The 24,768-nt window shown below is 40.9% G+C and overlaps 1 protein-coding gene across 5 annotated transcripts in view; it reads left to right on the top strand.

Annotated features, from left to right (window-relative positions):
• Positions 1 to 24,768, top strand: part of ARHGEF10 (Rho guanine nucleotide exchange factor 10) — a 203,456-nt gene that overhangs the window by 84,827 nt on the left and 93,861 nt on the right. For all 5 annotated transcript variants that reach the window (XM_056565682.1, XM_056565685.1, XM_056565684.1 and 2 more), the window contains exons 9-14: positions 1,840 to 1,956; positions 2,068 to 2,182; positions 4,290 to 4,402; positions 11,481 to 11,558; positions 14,916 to 15,095; positions 23,834 to 23,950. In XM_056565682.1, the coding sequence (XP_056421657.1) occupies positions 1,840 to 1,956; positions 2,068 to 2,182; positions 4,290 to 4,402; positions 11,481 to 11,558; positions 14,916 to 15,095; positions 23,834 to 23,950 (720 nt within the window). The remainder of the gene's footprint in view (positions 1 to 1,839; positions 1,957 to 2,067; positions 2,183 to 4,289; positions 4,403 to 11,480; positions 11,559 to 14,915; positions 15,096 to 23,833; positions 23,951 to 24,768) is intronic.

Here is a 24,768-nt window from a genome sequence, read left to right on the forward strand (position 1 = left end):
TTTCAGTGTGTAGTGGTAGTGATTTTTATGTTTATTGTAGGCTTTTCTTGTGGTGCAGGTTTTTTTTTTTGCACTTTTTGGGGAGCGTATGTGGTCAGTGCCACCAGCGACTGTTCTGCGCTATGCCACCTGACCTTAATCCATGTTCAGACTGAGCTGATTGCTGATCAGTGAATTATTACTTTTTTTTTAGGTGTTTGTGGTCAGTGCTACCAGCGACTGTTCTACGCTGTGTGGCCGGACTGCAAACTCCCCCCAAAAAAGCAAAAAATTTAATGAAAAATGCCTGTATCCCAAAAAAGTGCTGATCAGTAATTATTCATTGATTAGCAATCAGCGCAGTCTGCACATGAGGTATGGTCCGGCCACACTGTGCAGAATAGTCGCTGGTGGCATGGACCGCATAAGCCCCCAAAAAGTTCAAAAAAACAAAAAAAAACCTACACCCCGTAAAAAGCAAGGGGCAGGCAGCAGACCAATGGTCGCGGAGGTGTGGCCCTCCATATGTTGCAAAACTAGAACTCCCAGCATGCCCAGACATGCATTGGCTGTCTGGACATGCTGGGAGTTGTAGTTTTCCAACATATGGATGGCCATAGTTTAGAGACCACTACACAGTGGTCTCCAAACTGTGGTCCTCCAGATGTTTGTAAACTACAACCCAGACTGTCTGGGCATGCTGGGAGTTGCAGTTTTGCAAATTGTAAGGGGGAAGTACTCACCTGCCGCATCATCCGGACCTCCAGACACCCGCCGCCGGATGCTTCCGCCGCACACCTCCTAATCCCGCCTCGCACCCGTCAATTCCGCCACACATGCACACCCGATCGCTGGTCGGGTTAATCAAATGGGGTCCCAGGGTGTCAGGCGGAAGTGGTCTCCCGCCGGACACCCCGGGACTTTAGCTAATTAACCTAATCAATTAACAAAAATAAAATTGTCGGCACCGTTAAGGCCAAAATGGGCTGTGTCCTTAAGGGGTTAAAGGGGTACTCCACTGGAAAACATTATTATTATTTTTTTTTTAAATCAACTGGTGCTAGAAAGCTAAACAGATTTGTAATTTTTTTTTTCTATTAAAAAATCTTAATCTTTTCAGCTGCTGTTATGATCCACAGGAAGTTCTTTTCTTTTTTAATTTCCTTTCTGTCTGACCACAGTGCTCTCTGCTGACACCTTTGTCCATTTTTGGAACTGTCCAGAGTATGAACAAATCCCCACAGCAAACCTATCCTGCTATGGACAGTTATTGACATGGACAGAGGTGTCAGGAGAGAGCACTGTGATCAGACAGAAAGGAAATCCTGTGGAGCATACAGCAGCTAAGTACTGGAAGGATTAAGATTTTTTAATTGAAGTAATTTACAAATCTGTTTAACTTTCTGACACCAGTTGATTTAAAAAAAATGTTTTCCAGTGGAGTACCCCTTTAAGGCAAAGGGATTTCCAGCTATAAGTGACTTTTTTTGCTGAATAATGCACTAGATACTCATATGAAAGGTACTTCTGCCAAAATTGATCTTTAGATGTGTTGTATAGGCTGGTCAGATACCTTGCATGGGTTCTTGAGCCCGGACCTAGCGGATTTAGAGAAGAAAGGTGTTGTAGTGCTCTATCTGCCATGCCGAAACCATCTTAGTGGCTCAGTGGTGCCTGTTTAAGATCCCTATACCCAACTTTTCCTCTATCTGGAGGATGATTGCACACACATCATAGGTTACATCCCTTAAGAACCATTCTTACTATTCGGAGAGGATGGAAAATAAAGAATGTTCAAAGGCTCCTTTTTATATTGTTCCATTTTTATTTATAAAGATTATACTGTATTTTTCCATATAGCTTTCTCAGGACCTTACACGTATAAAACAGCACTACGAGAAAAAGATGAAAGATTTGGTGGCAAACAAAGTGGGAGGAGTAGAGGTCCAACAGTTAAAACAAAAACATGAACTCAAGGTGATGTAGCCCGAGTTTCTAGCTCCTCATTTAGTGCATGAGATGTACGTTCTCCTCCATTCATTGGGCTCCACCCTACTTTACCTACTTGTATTGTGCTCTATGATATAGGTGCAGAGACTGATGAAGGCTGCAAAAGAAGGCACCAAGGACGGGCTGGAGAAGACCAAGGCTGCTGTGAAGAAGGGACGTTCCTATATTAGAACCAAATCCTTTATTTTACATGGTACACTCACTGAATTTTCTACTAGGATTTAATATCACAGACCCAACTAGGTGGTTACTGGACTCTCATGCCTATATGCCTTGCTGAATGCATTCTTTAGCTCTCTTATAATAGTATTTATAGAAGGTAAAGTGTGTGTATTAGGCATAATACATTCGGAAGATATGGCATCCGTTACAAATACTTTTATTGTCCTTTCTTGTGTTACAAAATATTCGGGCTAAAACTTGTTCCGTACAGACGGCCTGTCGAAAGGTTCCCATGTGCAGTACACACACTGACCACAACTGCTTACGGCAGTGTTTTTTCAAGTAGGGTGCCTACGGCTTTTGCAAAACTACAACTCCCAGCATGCCCGGACAGCCAAAGGCTGTCCGGGCATGCTGGGAGTTGTAGTTTTGCAACAGCTGGAGGCACGCTGGTTTAGAAACACTGGCTTACGGTCTATATTTATGAGTCTTTATAAGCATCAAGCCTTTGGGTCTATTTGACACAAATGTATAGTCATGGCCGTAAATTTTGCTTCCCCCCCCTGAAAATTTTCTAGAAAATGAAGTATTTCTCACAGAAAAGGATTGCAGCAACATATATTTTGGTATAACATGTTTATTCCCTTTGTGTGTATTGGAAATAAATCAAAAAATTTAGGAAAAAAAGCAATTTGGATATAATGTCACGCCAAACTCCAAAAATGGGCTGGACAAAATTATTGGGACCCTTAACTTTAATATTTGGTTGCACACCCTTTGGAAAAAATAACTGAAATCAGTAATTTCCTATAACTATCAATAAGCTTCTTACACCTCTCAGCCGGAATGTGTGACCACTCTTCCTTTGCAAACTGCTCCAGGTCTCTCTTATTGGAAGGCGCCTTTTCCAAACAGCAATTTTAAGATCTCTCCAGAGGTGTTCAATGGGATTTAGATCTGGACTTCCCATCCAATTCTGGGTGCTTTTTCACATATGTTTGGGGCCATTGTTTTGCTGGAAGACCCAAGATCTCAGACCCAATCCCAGTATTTTGACACTGGACTGTACAGTGCGACCCAAAATCCATTGGTAATCCTCAGATTTCATGATGCCTTGCACACATTCAAGGCACCCAGTGCCAGAGGCAGCAAAACAACCCCAAAACATCATTGAACCTCCACCATATTTCACTGTAGGTACTGTGTTCTTTTCTTTGTAGGCCTCATTACGTTTTCGGTAAACAGTAGAATGATGTGCTTTACCAAAAAGATGTATCTTGGTCTCTATTTTGGCTTACTCAAGTTCATTTTGGCAAAATGTAGTCTTGCTTTTTTATGTCTCTGTGTCAGTAGTGGGGTCTTCCTGGGTCTCCTGTCATAGCGTTTCATTTAAATGTCCACGGATAGTTTGCGCTGACACTGATGCTCCCTGACCCTGCAGGACAGCTTGATATCTTGGGAACTTGTTTGGGGCTGCTTATCCACCATCCAGACTATCCTGCGTTGACACCTTTCATCAATTTTTCTCTTCCGTTCATGCCCAGGGAGATTAGCTATAGTGCCATGGGTTGCAAACTTCTTGATAATGTTAAGCACTGTGGACAAAGGCAAATCTAGATCTCGGGAGATGGACTTGTAACCTTGAGGTTGTTGATATTTTTCCATAATTTTGGCTCTCAAGTCCTCTTTCTGTTGTCCATGCTTAGTGTGGCACACACAGACATACAATGCAAAGACTAAGTGAACTTCTCTCCTTTTTATCTGCTTTCAGGTGTGATTTTTATGTTTCCCACACCTGTTACTTGCCCCAGGTGAGTTTAAAGGAGCATCACATGATTGAAACAATCTTATTTTTCCACAATTTTGAAAGGGTGCCAATAATTTTGTCCAGCCCATTTTTGGACTTTGCTCTGACATTATGTCCAATTTGTTTATTTTTTCCTCCCTTTTTTGGTTTAGTTCCAATACACACAAAGGGAATAAACATGTGTATAGCAAAACATGTGTTCCTGCAATCCTTTTCTGTGAGAAATACTTCATTTTCTAGAAAAATTTCTAGAAACATTTACGGTCATGACTGTATTTGTACTGGTATGTTAAATTAAGCCTATTGATTTTCTGTTCTCTTCTGATTTTAGACCGGAAATCGGCCTGTATTGAGGATGAAGAGTTAAATTTATTCATAGATGTAGACTGTGTGCATACAGAAGCGATCATGTCCCCAATGCCAGAAGGATTAACTCAGCAGCAGGTAACGCCATTCTTTCTTCTGCACCTACTGAGACTTCTTTCCATACTTAATACAATAACATATCTCTTAGGGTAATGTGCATGGTTTACTCTATCAATGTATGTTGCTGTGGAAGCATTGATTTCTTTATGCTACCTAAGTGCAATTGTATTGTTGTATATAGTATTTACTCTGCATTGTTTTGTAGAGACTGCCATCTAGTGGATAATCTGCTAAACAGCGTAGATAAGCAGGTTATGCATTGTCAGTAGAAGGATTAGTAACTCTGCTTTCATTCCCTTGTGTTGCGTATCTTCTGAATTGTGCTCAAAGTAATACATTATGAAGTTATAGTAATCATAGTCCCCTGGACTCTCTCTTTTCTTCTTTTTTTCCCTCCTCGTCTCTTGAGAGCCATAACTTTTTTCCCCGGAGCTGTAGGAGGGCTTGTTTTTTGTGGTGTGTGTCGCATGTTTTTAATTAATTCCTTTTTATTTGCCCTATAAAGTATTGTGAAAACAACAATAACCTATTTGTATGGTAGATAGAAAACACAATCCTGACATTTTAGGGGGAGATGTTTTTATGTCCTCTCTGCAGTAAAAGGACATAACTGTTTTATTCTGTGAGTCAGTGCCATTACGCAGATGCCAAATTAATTTTTATTTTTTTATTGATTTGTATTACCATCTTCTAAGACCAATGATGGCTTAGAAATTACTCTATATCTTGTAGAGTACACTGCAATACTTAGAATGTTATAGGAGTAATATCATGGCAAGCCTTAAAGGGGTACTCCAGTGGAAAACTATTTTTATTTAATTTTTTTATCAACTGGTGCCAAAAAGATAAACAGTATTAATCATTAGTAAATTACTTCTATTTCAAAATCTTAATTGTTCCAGTACTTATCAGCTGCTGTAAGCTCAAGAGGAAGTTGTATTGTTCTTTTCTGTCTGACTACAGTGATCTCTGCTGACACCTCTGTCTGTGTCAGGAACTGTCCAGAACAGGAACAAATCCCTATAGTAAACCTTTCCTGCTCTGGACAGTTCCTGACAGGGACAGAGGTGTCAGCAGAGAGCACTGTGGTCAGACAGAGAAGCAAAACTCAACTTCCTCTGCAGCATACAGCAGCTGATAAGTACTGGAAGAATTAATAATGTTATATAGAAGTAATTTACAAATCTGTTAAAGGAGTACTTCTGTGGAAACCTTTTTTTTTTTTTTTTTTTTTTTTAATCAACTGGTGCCAGAAAGTTAAAAATATTTGTAAATCACTTCTATTAAAAAATCGTAATCCTTCCAGTACTTTTTAGGGGCTACATACTAAAGAGAAATCCCCCCAAAATATGCATTTCCTCTGATGTCATGACCACAGTGCTCTCTGCTGACCTCTGCTGTCCATTTTATGAACTGTCCAGAGCAGGAGAAAATCCCTATAGCAAACATATGCTGCTCTGGACAGTTCCTAAAATGGACAGCAGAGGTCAGCAGAGAGCACTGTGGTCATGACATCAGAGGAAATGCATTTCTTTTTTGGATTTCTCTTTAGTATACAGCCCCTAAAAAGTACTGGAAGGATTAAGATTTTTTAATAGAAGTGATTTACAAACTTTCTGGCACCAGTTGATTTAAAAAAAATAAATAAAGTTTTCCCCGGGAGTCCCCTTTAAACTTAATGGCACCAGTTGATTCGAATTTTTTTTTCCCACTGGAGTACCCCTTTAAGGCCTTCACTAGCCTCCCATCTTCCAAAAGGCATCCTGTGTTAAAGGGAATTTATCTGCTCTAGATCATGCTAAGTGCTCAGAGGTTGTGCTGAACCACAAGATACATACCTCATCCCCACACTTCTGCCTTAACTGAATGATATACATGATACTGAAATAGGACCCCTTCATGTCAGTTAAGGCATGGAGGGAGGAGGGGAGGGAGGAGGCATGCATGCTGTGGTTCACCACAACCTCTTTGACATTTGAAGGCTAAGTATAATCTAGAGCTGATAGGTACCCTCTAGAGGGGCCCCTCCCTCATTGTGACCATCTTAAAGCGACAGTCACTGCTGACTGTGGCATCTAGAGGATTAAGTAGCCAGGATTGGTAAGTGTTAGCTGTAATGCATGTGGAATGTGCTTGGTTCCCTCCCTACATAATATATTTTGTGATTTGTGTTGGGGATATATGAAGTGTCAGCGCTAGACCCTGTTAGTTTAGCTTTATTTACTGCAAAATGACAACCTATAGCAGTGTTTTCCAACCAGGGTGCCTCCAGCTGTTGCAAAACTACAACTCCCAGCATGCCTGGACAGCCTTCGGCTGTCCAGGCATGCTGGCAGTTGTAGTTTTGCAACAACTGGAGGCACCCTGGTTGGGAAACACTGACCTGTAGTGTAAATCTGCTGCCCACTGGGAGACTACAATGCCCTTCATTGAATACACCAATATCCTGCATAGTTTCTTGCCACGTTTTGGTTTATTAATGTCAGACATCCTTCTGTCTTTGTGAAGCTCATTCCATCACTCCTCCTTGTCCGCTGGCTGAGTAATGCGGTGTCTGCTCCTCCAGCATTAAATGTGAACAGGCTGAATGGAGAATGAGAGTTAGTGGGAGGTGGTAATGTTACAGCTCATTTCCTCCTACTAAACCCTCAGGCTGGCTACCCCTACACTACCCTATAAATGATACCATCAGTATTATTACTAAATCACTGGAAATAAAGACTGATTGTTGAGTTATATTCTATTCTATTCTACTACACAACTGGTTGTAGGAATGTGACTAATAGAAGTTTATACTGTAATGGCTATTCAGGGAGTTGCTGTAATTTTATAATTTCATAATAAATAAATATCACCACTCCAGTATCATATTGAGATGTTGATGGCTTGGGGAGACTGTGAGCTTCCATTGGCAAAATAAGGGACCATCAGATGCCCTACAGAGCAACAGATACTGGGGGATCTCCTTCCCAGGTCTTGCACTACTGCCCTATTTGCACTAGAAATCTTCAACAATCATTTCACGTGAACTCTCAGGCCCCAATTTTAATGCAAAAAATGCATTTGTTTTTGTCCTGAAAAGAATAACAACTGCTGATAAACATTGGTTTATGCTGAATCGTCTAAATTTGTGGGGATCAGCCAGCCAACCACTGTGTATGTAAGAAATAACAATTAAAGACTACTCCGCCCCTAGACATCTCCTTTGGATAGGGGATAAGATGTCTGATCACAGAGGTCCCGCAGCTGGGACCACCCACGGTCACTGGGAGCTGGCGGCTGGGGTAGTGATGTCATGACCACGCCTCCTTGTGTCGTCACGCCACGCCCCCTCAATGCAAGTCGGCTGCCACACCCCTTCCCTTGGACTTGCATTGAGGGGGGCCTGGTGTGACATCACGAGGGGGCGTGGCAGTGACGTCATGATCCCCCCGCCGCCCACTCCAAGCATTTGCTTGGGGCAACGGAGTACCCCTTTAAGTGATGTTAGAGGCTCTGAGCTTTACATTTTACTAGGGATCGACCGATATCGTTTTTTTAGGGCCGATACCGATAATCGGTGGAGGTTAGGGCCGATAGCCGATAACTTATACCGATATTCCGGTATAAGTTACCGGCTATTTATTCCCCCCGCGACAGCGCTGCAGAGCATTGATTTAAAGCGGGTGCTTTAAAATCAATGCACTGCAGTGGCTTTTGCAGTGCCATAGGCCGCCACCGCCACCCGCTTCTCTCCCCCCTACCTGTCAGGGTGGTCCGGGCCATCCATCCTTCCTGTAGTGTCCGGGGCATTCCGGGTGGAGGGTGAACCGGTCCAGGCTGTCCTCCTTCTCCGGCGGTCATCTTCTCCACTCCCGGCAGGCTCCGGCCTAGTACGCTGCATAGACGCCGCTGCGCAGTGACGCCCGTGCGCAGCGATGCACCTGACGTCACGACGTAGTGGCGTCTATGCAGCTACTAGGCCGGAGCTTGCCCGGAGTGGAGAAGATGACCGCCGGAGAAGAAGGACAACCCGGACCGGTTCACCCTTCACCCGGAACGCCCCCGGACACTACAGGAAGGATGGATGGCCCGGACCACCCCCATTACGGGTAAGTAACATTTTTTTTATTGACTCGGAGGGTGGGGGAGGGGCCCGACCGGTATAGCGGTATGGGCAAAAATCCATACCGGTATACCGCCCAGCACTACTGTGGAGGGTGCGACGCGGTTCGGTGGGTCGGGGGGGGGGGGGGGCGGTCGCGGTGCGGTGCGGCGGGTCTTGGGGGAGGGGTAGGCGTTTGCGGTGCGGTGGGGGCGGTGCGGGGTTCGGGGCATTATCGGCTTATCGGAAAGGTATTTGCCGATACCGATAATGCCCAAAATCGTGATTATCGGCCATACCGATAATCGGTCGATCCCTACATTTTACATGGCATTAGTAGTTCTGCATGCAGGAGTGTCATACTGCATTATTCAATTTAATGTCACAGTGAACTATTCTATTTTATATTCCCTTTGTTGATCTAGCTGTTGGAGGGTTGACCAGGATTAAAAAAACATTTTTACATCTCGGTGATGGTGGTGTGTACCCACAAATACTAGTTATCCCGCTACCATTGGGGGTAAGGAATAACTATTTAATCAAGGCGATCTAACTGCTGGGTCCAACTTAGAACTCCAGAACTGTGAATAGAGCAGAGGTGAAACACATACCACTGCTCCATGTTTATCGGAGCCGCCAAAATACTGAACTATCTTGAACAGTTCCCATAAAGAATGAATAGAGCAGCGGTTGCGTGTGCTTAATTACATGTCTATTCTTGTGGGAGACATGTTTCCAGATTCTCAGAGGAGACTCTGTTCCCCATCTTGGAGACTGGATGGGATCCCCGCAGTTGGACCCCACGGAATCCAATAGTTGTCCCTTGTCCTGAGGATAGCAGATGACTTATATGTTCATGGGAAAACCCCTTTAAACCCAAAGGGAGGGGGACACTGTTGTTGCCAGTGATTGGCTTAGTACAGTGTTTCTCAAGCGCGGTCCCCAGGTACCCCTAATGGGTCATGTTTTCTGGATTTCCTTAGTCTTTCACAGGTGATATAACTGTGGTGATGCCTGATTCACTGACCATAATTATATCACCTGTGAAAGACTGAGGAAATCCTGAAAACATGACCTGTTGGGGGGACTTGAGGGCCGCGCTTGAGAAACACTGGCTTAGGGGGCAATTCCTGCTGAGACCACCTGTCACAGGGCCTAGGAAGAAGCTGGGAGGAGTGAGCGACTTGAAGCATTGGAGTGGCAACAACAGGGAGTGGGGTATGACTATGTGACTATTATTTTTACACTACACCTAGCAATAGATATATATATTTTTTATTTATTTTTTTGTTATTTTTTATTCCTGAACCACCCCTGTAAAGGTTGTTGTAGGTTGAAGCAGGCAGTCAGGCGCTATGCCTGGAGGTCCCGCAAATCTCGCACACTCCTGAACTACAAACTCGACCTCTATAAGTCAGGTCCCACCCTCCTGTCCCAAGTCCTAGCTGAGCTCACCCAGTGTCATGCTTGGTGCAGTGCGCAAGAGCAGCCTCTTTGTCCTGTCTCTTCCTCCAGTCAGCGGAGGAAAGAGACTATAGTTACTAAACTATAGTTTCAGTACCTTTCTATACACATGGGTGTATGAGCGGAGCCTAGCACCCTAGTCTGTACACTGCTACACAAAAATGAGGGTACCGAGCATTGCACTCTAGTGTCTGTACATTCCTATATGAGGGGTAGGAGGATTCAGTGCATGGCACCCTAGTGTCTGTACATTCCTATATGAGGGGTAGGGGGATTCAGTGCATGGCACCCTAGTGTCTGTACATTCCTATATGAGGGGTAGGGGGATTCAGTGCATGGCACCCTAGTGTCTGTACATTCCTATATGAGGGGTAGGGGGATTCAGTGCATGGCACCCTAGTGTCTGTACATTCCTATATGAGGGGTAGGGGGATTCAGTGCATGGCACCCTAGTGTCTGTACATTCCTATATGAGGGGTAGGGGGATTCAGTGCATGGCACCCTAGTGTCTGTACATTCCTATATGAGGGGTAGGGGGATTCAGTGCATGGCACCCTAGTGTCTGTACATTCCTATATGAGGGATAGGAGGATTCAGTGCATGGCACCCTAGTGTCTGTACATTCCTATATGAGGGGTAGGAGGATTCAGTGCATGGCACCCTAGTGTCTGTACATTCCTATATGAGGGGTAGGAGGATTCAGTGCATGGCACCCTAGTGTCTGTACATTCCTATATGAGGGGTAGGAGGATTCAGTGCATGGCACCCTAGTGTCTGTACATTCCTATATGAGGGGTAGGAGGATTCAGTGCATGGCACCCTAGTGTCTGTACATTCCTATATGAGGGGTAGGAGGATTCAGTGCATGGCACCCTAGTGTCTGTACATTCCTTTGTTAGCGAGAGCATGCAGGTTTGGGCACACGTTTGCTGAAGCATGCAAGATTGGGCACACATGTTGCCGGAGCGGGCAGGATTGGAACAAAGACCTTGCTGGGGCAGGTGTTAAAGGGGTACTCCGGTGGAAAACATAATTTTTTATTTTTTTACATCAACTGGTGCCAGAAAGTGAAACAGATTTGTAAAGTTTTTAGCAGCTGTATGCTATAGAGGACATTCTTTTCTTTTTGAATTTCTTTTTTTATCTTTTCCATAGTTCTCTCTGCTGATACCTGATGCCCATATCAGGAACTGTCCAGAGCAGGAGAAAATCCCCATAGCAAACCCATGCTACTCTGGACAGTTCCTGACATGGACAGAGGTGTCAGCAGAGAGCACTGTGGACAAGACAAAAAAGAAATTCAAAAAGAAAAAAATTTCCTCTGGAGCATACAGCTGCTAAAAGGTACTGGAAGGGTAAAGATTTTTTAATAGAAGTCATTTACCAATCTGTTTAACTTTCTGTTTTCCACCGGAGTGCCCCTTTAATGGTCAGAAATTCATCGAGAGCGGGACTAGTCCATAGCCATTAATGTTTGTAGTCCACTGTTTATGGCTATTAAAGCAAGATTTACATTAACTGTAATGAAATTGTGAATTGTTTTTATAGGTTGTTAGAAGATACATTCTTGGATCAATTGTGGAGAGTGAAAAAAACTATGTTGACTCATTGAAACGAATTCTAGAGGTACTATAATGATTTTATACCTGTTGCAAAATAATGTGTCTCAGTATAAAAGATATATGCATAAAAGGTGTTAAAACTGCTTTAGAACCAGTGTAAAAACTGCAATATTTCAAGATTTTTTATGTGCATATCACGTAGAATAGCACTTTTTTTTATATATATAAAATGTAATTTAATGTAATTTTCAGATGGTACATAAAATATGATAAAAGCTATAAATGTATGTGTACTTTTTGTTTAGTTTGTATTTATATTCACCCCCCCCCCTTAGTAACAAATCAAGAATTAATATCAAAATATATATTTATTAAATTAACATCATAAAATACATATAAAACAATGGGACTAAATGGACACCAGAGCACAAACAGGAAGATACATATAGATGAAGGTACACAAATATAATAGGACCTCAGGATACAAAAAAATAAAACAAAAAAAAGCATGCATTGTGGGTGAACATGTCACGGGAAGCTCCAAAGGTCCTGTAGCAAAACCATAGAGTTCTAACCTAATCACGTGACCCGCAGGTCCTGCTACGCTTGAACAGATAGGCAATTAAATATATACATATTTATATACTTATACTTATATTGCTAAGAACTTCCATACAGTCATAGACTAACTGAGGGGTGACAAGGGGATAACTACAGAAGAGGGACCCCAGCGTCTATATATATATATATATATATATATATATATATAAATATATATATATATATATTTTTTTTTTTTTAAAAGCATTCTAAGTTAGCCCTCAACTCTGTTAGTCTAAGTTCAAATCGTAGGCTAGATTTGTAGGATAGGTTGGAAATTCAATTCCGAATTCCGGATAGGATATTGGGATGGAGATTCTGCTTTAGCAGAGTCACGCTTAATTCAATTTGATTCCGTGTGTTCAGTAGACACAGTGGAATTTACATGCCAGATCTTTCCTGAACGGAAATTCCTTTGTCCGTGTCCGCACAGAATGAATGCGGTCATTGTTTGTGCAGAAGCCTCACGGAATGCATAACTGTCTATTAGACAGCGCATTATTGTGCGTTCCAAGTGACAAAAGATTCTGCCAGTGCACGCACTGTACGGAACGTGCGCTTAGAGCTTCTCCATGTGGACATTCTGTTGTGAGAACATAGCCTTAGGCACAGTCATTATTCAGCAGCATAGTGTCGTGGAATTTAAAAGGGCGGGGGGGGGGGGGGGGGGTTGATTGAGCAACCAATCAGATTGCTTTTTCAATATCTCGTTCGGCTCAGTTGGGGGACACAGGAACCGTAGTTTTTAGCTGTGTCCCCCAATGGATCCTCCGAGAAAGAGATTTTACGGTAAGTCTAAAAATCTCCTTTTTTGCAGGTCTCAACACAATTTAAAAAAATTAAAGAAGGAATCGGATTGGTTGCCATGGGAAACTGCACCATGCTTCCACTACACTTTTTCAGAATTCTTCAGAGACTAAATTGCACCATGCGCATGCATGCAGAAGGGAAATTAGAGCACTAAAATATAGGAAACCAAAACAATAAAAAAATTTGCATCAGACATCTACAAGGATAACAAAAATTACCCCTCCTCCCCCCCAAAAAAAAGAGATCATTGGGATTAAACTGTATTATTTTAGAATTTTATATATTATTAGAATATATTACCCTTCAGATTCAAGCTAAAATGTCATTTTAAACGTAAACTGCACTGTGTCGCATGGTACATCCCAAAAAAATTGATAAAAGGCTTCATTCATATATAAAACTGTCTTCCTATAAAGTCATTTAAAGGCTCAGATGTGTTAATCACTAGTGAGAGATGAGGTTAGATTTGTACAGAGTCCAACCAAACTCTAAAGGACCCTATACATATTGCCAATATCTGATGGACTGGTCAACTGTCTTATGTGTATGGGGTCTCCTGGCTTTCCCCTGACAGGTTATGTTGGGGGGGACCAGCGGCTCTTTTTTTGTTGTCATATGCCGCCAGAGAAATCCAACAGATGACTGCTTGGCTGAGCTAAACATCAATGTGTATAGAGGGATCAGCAGCTGACATCTACCGGTAATGCCTGACATCGGAGATTGCTGTGATGTCTGTCGTTTAAATAGTTATATGCATATAAACTTTAAATCCCGGTCAACTCTGGTGTCTAGTGGTCCCATTGGCTCCCCCCACAATGTAATCGCGGGGTCCTGAGGGGTTGCTGGGAAAGCCTGGGCCTAGACCTATGCTTCCGGGTCTTCCATGGATCTGCAATTGTTAAAGCCTGCCTTAGGCAGACTTTAGCAATAGAGTTGCAATAACATAGATCAATGTAATGGCTTATAATAGGCCCCTAGGAGGAGATAAAATAAATAAATAAATAAATAACTGTTAAAAATGTATAAACTTATTTAGTTTCTTTGAGTCTAAACTCTTAAATTATTACATTCCTGACCCATAAAATAGCATGTCAGTTTTACGACAGTTTAATACATTACTAAAATAAGGTGCACCAATAACAAGTTCCACTTGTCCTACAAAAAATAAGCCCTAATACAAATTTGTCAGTGGAAAAATAAAAACGTAATAAGGTGTAGAGGGGAAGAAGAAAACATAAGCCAGAAATTTTTATTTGTGGTGTTGTGAAGGGGTTAAGTTGCATGTATATTATTATTTGACATAAGACCTGTAACTTTATGCTATTTACATCTCCACATATAAATAATGATATCGTTGATGGTCTACCCAGAGATTTCGGGACTAATGGTTAGAGTAACATTTAGTGAAATACATAGACTATGTATAATGGCTCCAGCAAACACCTACTAGAACATTATTAAAGTGGGATTTGTTGGAATAAAAAAATGGGAGCAGGTGGCAGTTACAGCGCGGTACATGTGTTCTCTTCCTGATATCACCGCTGTAATGCCGAGACTGTCGGTATCCAGTGCGGGAGATCTATGTTCAGCTGTTTAGTGAGAGTATTCTTTGCCAAGTCCATTTCTGTACAGATGTCACCTTTTATTTAGTGGATCCCCGTAGAGTGCCATTTGACAAAGCTGCTATGGCTGGTAATGATTTTTATTATGGGTGCACCATTGGGACCTTGTACTGTACTAATTGGGGATCCACAGAGGAGCAGTCATTTTTAGGATAAGAAGCCAAAGCCTTGGAATAACTTACGGATAGAAAGGAAAAATGTAGCGTGCATAATTCAAAGTCTCTCTCTTCTTATCTTTATCTATCTATCTATATGTGTGTGTGTATATATATATATATATATATATATATATATATATATATATATATAGAACACACATATTTATATTTATATAATTTTTTTATACTTCTTTTTTTTTTTTTTTTTACTGCATTGTCTACTCTCTTTAGAATTATGAAAAGCCATTGTACGATATGGAGCCGAAGCTGATAAGTGAAAGGAAGCTGAAAGTTGTCTTCTATCGTATAAAAGAAATCCTCCAGTGCCACTCACTCTTCCAGATTGCTCTGGCCAGCCGGGTGTCTGAGTGGGACTCGACAGAAATGATTGGAGATGTCTTTGTAGCATCAGTAAGTGAATGGCAAAAATAGCTTTGTTTTTATTTCTACTACCATCTAGGAATAAGTAAATTTTTTTTTTTTTTTTACAACACACCTCTTGCCTTCTCCAGTATGTCACAGATGTGTTTAAGTATTTTTAAACAGTGCCAATGGCTGTCTGGACATGCTGGGAGTTTTGCTGGGTAGTTTTTCAACAGCTGGAGGCACACTGGTTGGAAAACACTGGTTTGAATAGTAGTTACTGCACTATGCCACAAAGTAGAGTTAGATATGGATGAGTATCATTTGTAAGAAACTTCCACAAATGTAGTGTGACTCGCATGTATAGACAAAGTGATGTCTGTACTCTCACTTGGATGAATCCCTCAGGATAGGATAAACTTACATTACTATTCTCCCGCAGGCATGCAATAATGCAGGAGCAAATCCCTATAGCAAACCTCCCCTGCTCCGGACAGTTCCTGACATAGACAGAGGTGTCAGCAGAGAGCACTGTGGTCAGACAGAAAACAACAACTCAACTTCCTCTGTAGTATAAGCAGCTGATAAGTACTGGAAGGATTAAGATGTTTTAATAGAAGTAATTTACAAATCTGTTCAACTTTATGGCACCAGTTACATTTTTTTTTTCATTTTTGCACGTTTGTTTTTTCCTTTTTACCTTCTAAAATTCATAACTCTTTCAATTTTCCAACGACAGACCTATATTGGGGCACGAAACTTAAAATGATTTGTGGGTCAAAATTGTAGAACAAATCACCATTTTGTAGAAATGACAACTCCTCTTTATTCTGTAGTTCCATACGATTATAATGATACCCTACTTATATAGGTTTGATTTTGTTTTACTTCTTTAATAAAAATTATAACTTTGCATAGCATAGCATTGATCAGCGTTATCTGTGCTCGATTGCTCCAACCTGCCATGGCCAACTGGCGCACAGGAGCACCGATCGGATAGCGAGGAGGCAGGTAAAGGCTCACCCGCCATCCTCTCAGCTGATTGGCACACAGTGGTTTCACCAAGATGATCCCAATCAGCCCAACTGAGCAACCGGGATCGTTTTTAAATTTTTGTACATTTGAGACGCTGCAATGAACTTTGATTGCGGCATACAAAGGGTTAGTGCCGGGCATCACCGCGATTGGTAATATCCGGCATAAGTCATGAGTCCCGGCGGCTACCATCTGCTGGGACCATCCTGCTATAACGCACCCTCAGCTCCTGAGTGCACATCACAGAAGAGGAGTGGGCACAGGGCGTTAATGTTAAGTATTAGAAAAATTATGCTTCTTTTTTTTGCAAAAAACATGACCACTCCTGTTCAGACTGTGTGTAGTCCCATTCGCTTCAGTGAAGCTGAGCTTCAATACTATACACAACCTGTGGACTGAAGTGATACTGTTTTTATAAGAATGAAGCAGCATTTTTTCCAATCCTGGACAGATTTCCTTTAATTTTATGGTATAAAAAGTCACGAATCTTGGTATACACTATATATGTGCTCTAGCACCTAGAAGAGTAGATAGCCGCACTCACCTGCCACTGGGATGAACCACAAATCAGCTGTACCTCTGAGCTCCTTGGAGCTTTCCTTCTTCCAGCTTGCTATGTACTTTTTATTGTAACAGAATAACGTTTTTAGGTATGATAGTCCATATAAAGGCACCAATTACCATTCTGGTTACCAATGATCATAATTATCATCATCATCATTACATGGCACTAGGTATATGTCCACCAATATGAGAGAACTCCTCAGAACATTGCATTGTACTCAGAAAAAATAGAGGTCAAAACCCTCCTTTATTTAAAACCATTTACTTTTTTAAATGGAATTAAAGAGTAGTATAAACAATTTGGATAGTGCAGCTCACAATTAATTTGCCGAGGTATGCTTTGGTATTACACCTATACCTTAGGTGTTAAGTGGAATATATAGTGAAACTAAAGTAACCATATACCTCAAGGGAAATACCAGGGTTACTGGTACATGATGAATAGATGTAAATATTAGTATAAGAGACCGTGCTTCAATTAGTAGATTTTATTGTATGCATAAAAATACAATAAAATTATTTATTTATTATGCATAAACATTGCACCTTCTGTCACAGGGCCCTTATGGCAGGAATAAATGCACAACAACAATAAAATGGCATAAAATTGGGCACTACTACATTAGATCCAGCATATAGAAGGGACAGTCCTGTATATATTTTACTTAGTATACAGTTCATAAGATGGGGTCTCCCCTGTATATGATGTCAGCAAATGTCTGCTGATGTGTTACCTGCAGGGTCAGACTCCTGATGTGGAATAGTTGCGCTAAGGACTCAGTCGTTCACGCTGGATGGAAAGCGCTGGAAGGCACTGCTGCGGTTTGGCCGTATGCACCAAACCTCGTGGATACCGCAGGTTGTTGAGACAGTTGGAGCTGTACAGATCATAAGGGGCACGGGCAAGCGCTGATGATCAGACAGTCCCGTAGATTTGTTGGACCAGATGGAGCTGTACAGATCGTGAGGGGCGCCGGCAGGTGCTGATGTTCCTGCTGGGTCCCGTAGCAGCGGCACTTGGAGAGATGGAATCACCCAGCAGAGTCCTCATGGCTAGGTGGCTGACGTCAGCAGTATTCTGAAGGTTTCCGGATATTTTCAGGTGCTGTCCCAAAAGATGGATATCTAGACTAGTTGTGTGGATACGTTGCTGGATATTATTGCTGTAGTAAAGGGTCCATAAATAAGAATTCTAGACGCGTTTTATAAATATGAAACAACCCTTACCTCAGTAGATATATTCATAAATATGGATAAATTGCGCTCTCATATTGTTATTAATATTTTTGTGCATTTATTCCTGCTACAAGGGCCCTGTGACAGGAGGTGCAATTTTTATGCATATTCAAGTTTTAATATAATAAAATCTAGTAATTGAAGCACGGTCTCTTATACTAATATTTACATCTATCCATCATGTACCAGTAACCCTGATATTTCCTTTGAGGTATATGGTATTAAAGAGTACCTGTCATGAAGTTAATCACTATTGCTTCTATTCCTGCTAGTTCCCCCTCTTCATGAGATATCCCCTGATCCTTTATTTTCTTCATATAGGTAATTTAGACACATGTTGTGTCCATTTTCTTCTTGCTCACTGCAGCCCGCTGGAGGGGGTGCTCCCCGGCAGGCGTGACATCATCTGAAGCCTGCCGGGGAACACTTCCGCCCTTCCCTGTTCTATGCACACTGCCAAGCCAGAGCGCAGCATAGAACAGGGAGTAGTCACTGCAGGCCGGCTTCTTTTTCATAGGGGGTGGGGGACAAGAAGCTGTGTAGACCTCCCACATGCCTGATTGACAGGCAAGGAGCGAGAGCTGTGTAGAGCTGCAGATATCCCGCCCCACCCGAAATTCAGACTCATGCCAGTCTGTGCCAAGACTTTGCGGAGAGTGCAGGCAGGTGTGGAAGTGAGACCCCTAGTGGTCAAAAATTCAAATGCAGTAAACAAGTGAGCTTTGAAACAGCACATACATTAGAAAGATTATTATTTTTACCAAAAAAGCTACATATTAAAAGTTTTATTAAATTACCGGTTCTCTTTAATATTTAATAATAATGAACAAAATAATCACAAAGTGAAAGATAATAAACCAGAAATGCTCAGAGGAGCATCCAAAAAAAGTACAGCAGCATAAGTGATAAGAAAACATACAGATAATTATAGCTGGGTGTCACTCCAATCCACTGATAATATATAACCTATTGAATGAATTCCCTATATGGCACTAATCCAGCCTCCGTGGGCTCTGTACACAAAGGAAATCAGATATACAGTCATGGCTGTAAATGTTGGCACCCCTGAAATTTTTCAAGAAAATGAAGTATTTCTCACAGAAAAGGATTTCAGTAACACATGTTTTGCTATACACATGTTTATTCCCTTTGTGTGTATTGGAACTAAACCAAAAAAGGAGGAAAATAAGCAAATTGGACATAATGTCTCACCAAACTCCAAAAATGAGCTGGATTTAATATTTGGTTGCCCATCCTTTGGAAAAAAATAACTGAAATCAGTGGCTTCCTATAACCATCAATAAGCTTCTTACACCTCTCAGCCGGAATGTTGGACCACTCTTCCTTTGCAAACTGCTCCAGGTCTCTCTTATTGGAACGGCGCCTTTTCCCATGAGTAATTTAAAGATCTCTCCACATGTGTTCAATGGGATTTAGATCTGGACTCATTGCTGGCCACTTCAGAACTCTCCAGTGCTTTATTGCCATCCATTTCTGGGTGCTTTTTGTTATATGTTTGGGGTCATTGTCTTGCTGGGCGACCCAAGATCTCGGACGCAAACTGCTTTCTGACACTGGGCTGTACAGTGCGACCCAAAATCCATTGGTAATCTTCAGATTTCATGATGCCTTGCACACATTCAAAGCACCCAGTGCCAGAGGCAGCAAAACATCATTGAACTTCCACCATATTTCACTGTAGGTCCTGTGTTCTTTTCTTTGTAGGCCTCATTTCGTTTTCGGTAAACAGTAGAATGATGTGCTTTACCAAAAAGCTCTATCTTGGTCTCATCTGTCCACAAGATGTTTTCCCAGAAGGATTTTGGCTTTCTCAAGTTCATTTTGGCAAAATGTAGTCTTGCTTTTTTATGTCTCTGGGTCAGCAGTGGGGTCCTACTGGGTCTCCTGCCATAGCGTTTCATTTAATTTAAATGGTTAGTTGATGGATAGTTTACTCTGACACTGATGCTTCCTGAGCCTGCAGGACAGCTTGAATATCTTTGGAACTTGTTTGGGGCTGCTTATCCGCCATCCAGACTATCCTGCGTTGAAACCTTTCATCAATTCTTCTCTTCCGTCCATGCCCAGGGAGATTAGCTACAGTGCCATGGGTTGCAAACTTCTTGATAATGTTGCGCAAAGCCAAAACTAGATCTCTGGAGATGAACTTGTAACCTTGAGATTGTTGATATTTTTTCACAATTTTCGTTCTCAAGTCCTCAGACAATTCTCTTCTCCTCTTTCAGTTGTCCATGCTTAGTGTGACACACACAGACAAACAATGCAAAGACTAAGTGAACTCTCATTTTTATCTGCTTTCAGGTGTGATTTGTATATTGCCCACACCTGTTACTTGCCCCAGGTGACTTTAAACGAGCTTCACATGCTTGAAGCAATCTTAGTTATGCACAATTTTGTAAGGGTGCCAATAATTTTGTCCAGCCCATTTTTGGAGTTTGGTGTGACATTATGTCCAATTTGCTTTTTTTTCCCTCCATTTTTTGGTTTAGTTCCAATAGACACAAAGGGAATGAACATGTGTATAGCAAAACATGTGTTATTGCAATTCTTTTCTGTGAGAAATGCCTCATTTTCTTGAGAACTTTCAGGGGTGCCAACATTTACGCACATGACTGTACACCCTGTTCCAAATTATTATGCAAATTCTATTTGTGTCACAAAGATTAAATATTTAGTTTTTCAGTTTAACTTATGGATGGCATTGTGTCTCAGGGCTCTTTTGATCACTGAAAACAATCTCGGACACCTGTGATTTAATTAGATTGCCAGGTGAGCCCAATTTAAGGAAAAACTACTAAAGGTGGGTGTTCCACATTATTAAGCAGAGCATCATTTTCAAGCAATATGGGGATGAAAAATAATCTCTCTGCTGCTTAAAAGAGTGAAATAGTTCAATGCCTTGGACGAGGTATGAAAACATTAGATATTTCACGAAAACCTAAGCGTGATCACTAAGCACACTATTAAGAGATTTGTGGCTGATTAAGAGCACAGATTGATTCATGCAGATAAAGGCACATTAAGGACGATTTCTTCCAAATCCATGCATCGGATCAAGAGAGCAGCTGCTAAAATACCATTACATAGCAGCAAACAGATATTTGAAGCTGCTGGTGCCTCTGGAGTCCCACAGACATCAAGGTGTAGGGTCCTCTAGAATCTTGCATCTGTGCATAAACCTTCTATTCGGCCATCACTAACCAATGCTCACAAGCAAAAATGGCTGCATTGGGCAGAAAAATGCATGAAGACTAATTTTTTTAACAGTCCTGTTCACTGATGAGTGCCGTGCAACCCTGGATGGTCCAGATGGAGGGGAGTAGAGGATGGTTGGTGGATGGCCACCCTGTTCCAACAAGGCTGCAACATAAGCAATTCGGTGGTGGAGTCATGTTTTGGGCGGGAATCATGGGAAGAAGGGGTCCTTTGTTTAAAATTTAACGTGACCTGTTAAAATGTTTAAAAAGTTAAAATGTTGTTAAAAGTTTGATTAAAATAGCTTTTGATTTCAGTAAATATGCTGCAAACACAACAAATGACACTTTTCAGTTCTTAACAACATACAAAGTGTTATTAAACCTACTGTGCGTAATAATTTGGAACGGTGCATTGTAAGTTTTTTTATTAAGTAAGTTATCATTAGGGGGTTTGTTCAATAAAATTTGAATTGTACTCTTAATAGTTGATAATAAGAGACTGTTATTTACATCAATTATTAAGGTAAAAGAGAAAAATATAATTTGCATAAATAATAATTTGGAACAGGGTGTAATGTCTATACTACCTGTGACAAATCGACAGTAACCCAATGTATGCAAAAATATCACTTTTCCATAATATGCTTACCCATGTTTGAGCTCCCTCTGTACCCCTGTATATGTATTTTTGTATAATATTTGCTAATGAAGATGAATATTTAATACAGAATATTGTGGTTACTGATAGGTATGCATTGCACTTTAGTATATCTGCTTTTTTCTTTCTTTTTTTGTGTATGGCTATTGGGATAGACTGCTTTGCATCCTGATATCTATGATATAGAGGTTGAGCCCCATGTTCTTGTGTTTGGTTGTATAAATTATTATTTACAGTACATTGCCTTGTCCAAACAGGGGATGTGCTGTCAATAATGATAAATTTGAAGCGAGTGGCGATCAAATAGATCATTTTCAAAATAATTTACCTTCTCACACTTGGTACCTTCCAGAGAAGAGGAATCTAACCACATTGATCTTTCTGCTAAAATGAGAACAAAACATGTTTACCTTTGAATGAGGAAAATGTTTAGATTTTCTAATGATATGTGTTTTAGGGTTCATGCACACCACATTTTTGCTATACAATTCCCGTATATGGTTTCAAGTTAAAAACCGTACGGAACTGTATAGAAAACTGTATGCACCGACTTAACATTGTAAACCGTATGTCAAACACATCATCCAGGTTTAGTCCGTTTTGCAACCTATACGGTTTTGTCCGTTTTTTTACCTGTACCTAAAACCGTAGTCTACCACGTTTTTTGGTCCAGGTGAAAAACTGTATTAAACCGTATATGTTTTTTTTTTTTTTAAACATGGGAGTCAATGGGAACCATACAGAACTGTATGTGCATATGGCTCCATATGGTTTTCACCATCCGGTATGTGCATACGGCTCCATATGGTTTTCACCATCCGGTATGTGCGTACGGCTCCATATGGTTTTCACCATCCGGTATGTGCGTACGGCTCCATATGGTTTTCACCATCCGGTATGTGCGTACGGCGTACGGCTCCATATGGTTTTCACCATCCGGTATGTGCGTACGGCTCCATATGGTTTTCACCATCCGGTATGTGCGTACGGCTCCATATGGTTTTCACCATCCGGTTTTTAACTTTGCATAGTTTTTTTCTTGGAATTTCAATCAAACAAGTGAAACTTTATTTAAAATGGAGTGAAAAGTTTAAAACGTATACGTTTTTTCCTTTAAAAAAGGATGCAACCGGACATCATTTTTCAAACCATATAAGGTTTTCAACCGTATATGGGTTAAAATTTGTACACCCGTTTTGATACAGTTTAGTCAGGTTTTGAGGAATCCGTTTTTCATCAAAAACCTGATATGGGAACTGTATTGCAAAAACATGGTGTGCATGCACCCTTAAAAAAGTTTAATAATTTTAGCTAGTGTCGTTTATTGCATTTTTCTCTGACAGGACCAACATTGGGTCCTTGTTTATGTTTAGTGTATCAAATGCTATTCCTAATAACTCTGTTACCCCATCATCATCTTACAGTGAAGTTTTTTTTTTCTGTTTAAAATCCCTGGGGAAAAAAATGATCAAATAATCCTCCATTTTAAAATGTATAGCAAATGCATAAATCACAGATATGGCACAAAACATTAATTGTGGTAAAGCCAAAATATTCATCTATTAAACATATGGAAGGAAATTATTGTAATCCATGGTATACACTCATTGACAAAAAATAATAATGCACCTAGAAGGAGTTGTTGGAATCAAATAAAACTTCATAAGTGTGAATATATTGGAGAATAAATCTGTAACTGATTACAATATTAAAGTGAAAGGAGAAAACGGTATAATTTAAAGGCTCTTTCTGGAAACTGAGCGGGACAAAGAAGTCGTGCCATCTGGAGACATTCCTGGGAAACCCTTACTGAGTGTGGGTGAACATTATTCTACTGAAAAATGTCAGCTGGGAGCCCTGCCATGAGAGGCAACACATGTGGGTTACTGGGAAATGTCACTTGAAGACCTAGATGTACAGTATATGAACAGTCATTGCTCTGACATGGTAGCGTTCAGTAAGGCTTATTGCTATGAATAGTATCTTACCAGGCCTGTGTATTAAGTTGTTGTTTGCATTTTACCAAATACTGGCTTTTAGTACTTACACTTCTCGTTTGTTACTTTCTTTTGCAGTTTTCAAAATCCATGGTACTTGATGCTTATAGCGAGTATGTCAACAATTTCAGCACTGCAGTTGGGGTCCTCAGGAAAACATGTGCCACTAAGCCAGCATTTTTTGAGTTTTTAAAAGTAAGTCCTTTTTTATGTTTTTTTGTCCCAACTTGCTTCTATACATTATTTGCATATACTGTTTATTACAGAACGTAATACTGTGCCTTTTTCATGGTGTGTCCATGAAGATTTTTAGGGAGAACCCAATTTCTCATAGCATTTTTCTAGCAGTGAGCCGCTGGAACTCCAGTTAGTTGCTACTGTTGGATGATGTGCTCGCTAGGCCTTACATACTACTACTTTGCAGGTGTTAGGATAGAGAAATCAGATGCTCTCTGCTGTACATAATAGAGGCATAAGTAGGGCACCCCATCCATCAGGTTCAGATGGGAAACCCCTTTTAAATAGGCCATACAGATGTCAGTGTCAGCCAAAGTTAAAAATAACCACTTTTGTCTATTAGGATGCTGGCTATAAAAAGGGGTGTAAAATATCTACAGTGATAGAAATGTGTTTAAATTGTAGGTATTTTTTCTTGTGTAATATCTGATTGAATGTTACTATTTGGGAATAGTTAGGGCAATACCTCAAGAAGGTCCAAAGTCCAACAACTAAGTCTTGTTTAACTAAGTGACTTGTATGGTGGCAGAATTTCACACAAAGGTAAGTATGTAAACCCGATCTTCCTAAGATATTTTAACTGCTCTTTATGGGTTTTATCCTGTGCCACACATAACTATGGACTGTGTATAGTATTGTAGTTGAGCCTCCTTTTATGTCAATGGAGGTCAGCTGCAGTACCAAACACACACACACACAATATTACCTTTTGGCAGTCAAAAAACAATTAGAAACCCTGTAGAACAAGGAAAAGAAAATGCCTGAACCAGGGGAAT

Source organism: Hyla sarda, chromosome 3 (assembly GCF_029499605.1).
Source record: "Hyla sarda isolate aHylSar1 chromosome 3, aHylSar1.hap1, whole genome shotgun sequence".
Taxonomy (NCBI): Eukaryota; Metazoa; Chordata; class Amphibia; order Anura; family Hylidae; genus Hyla; species Hyla sarda.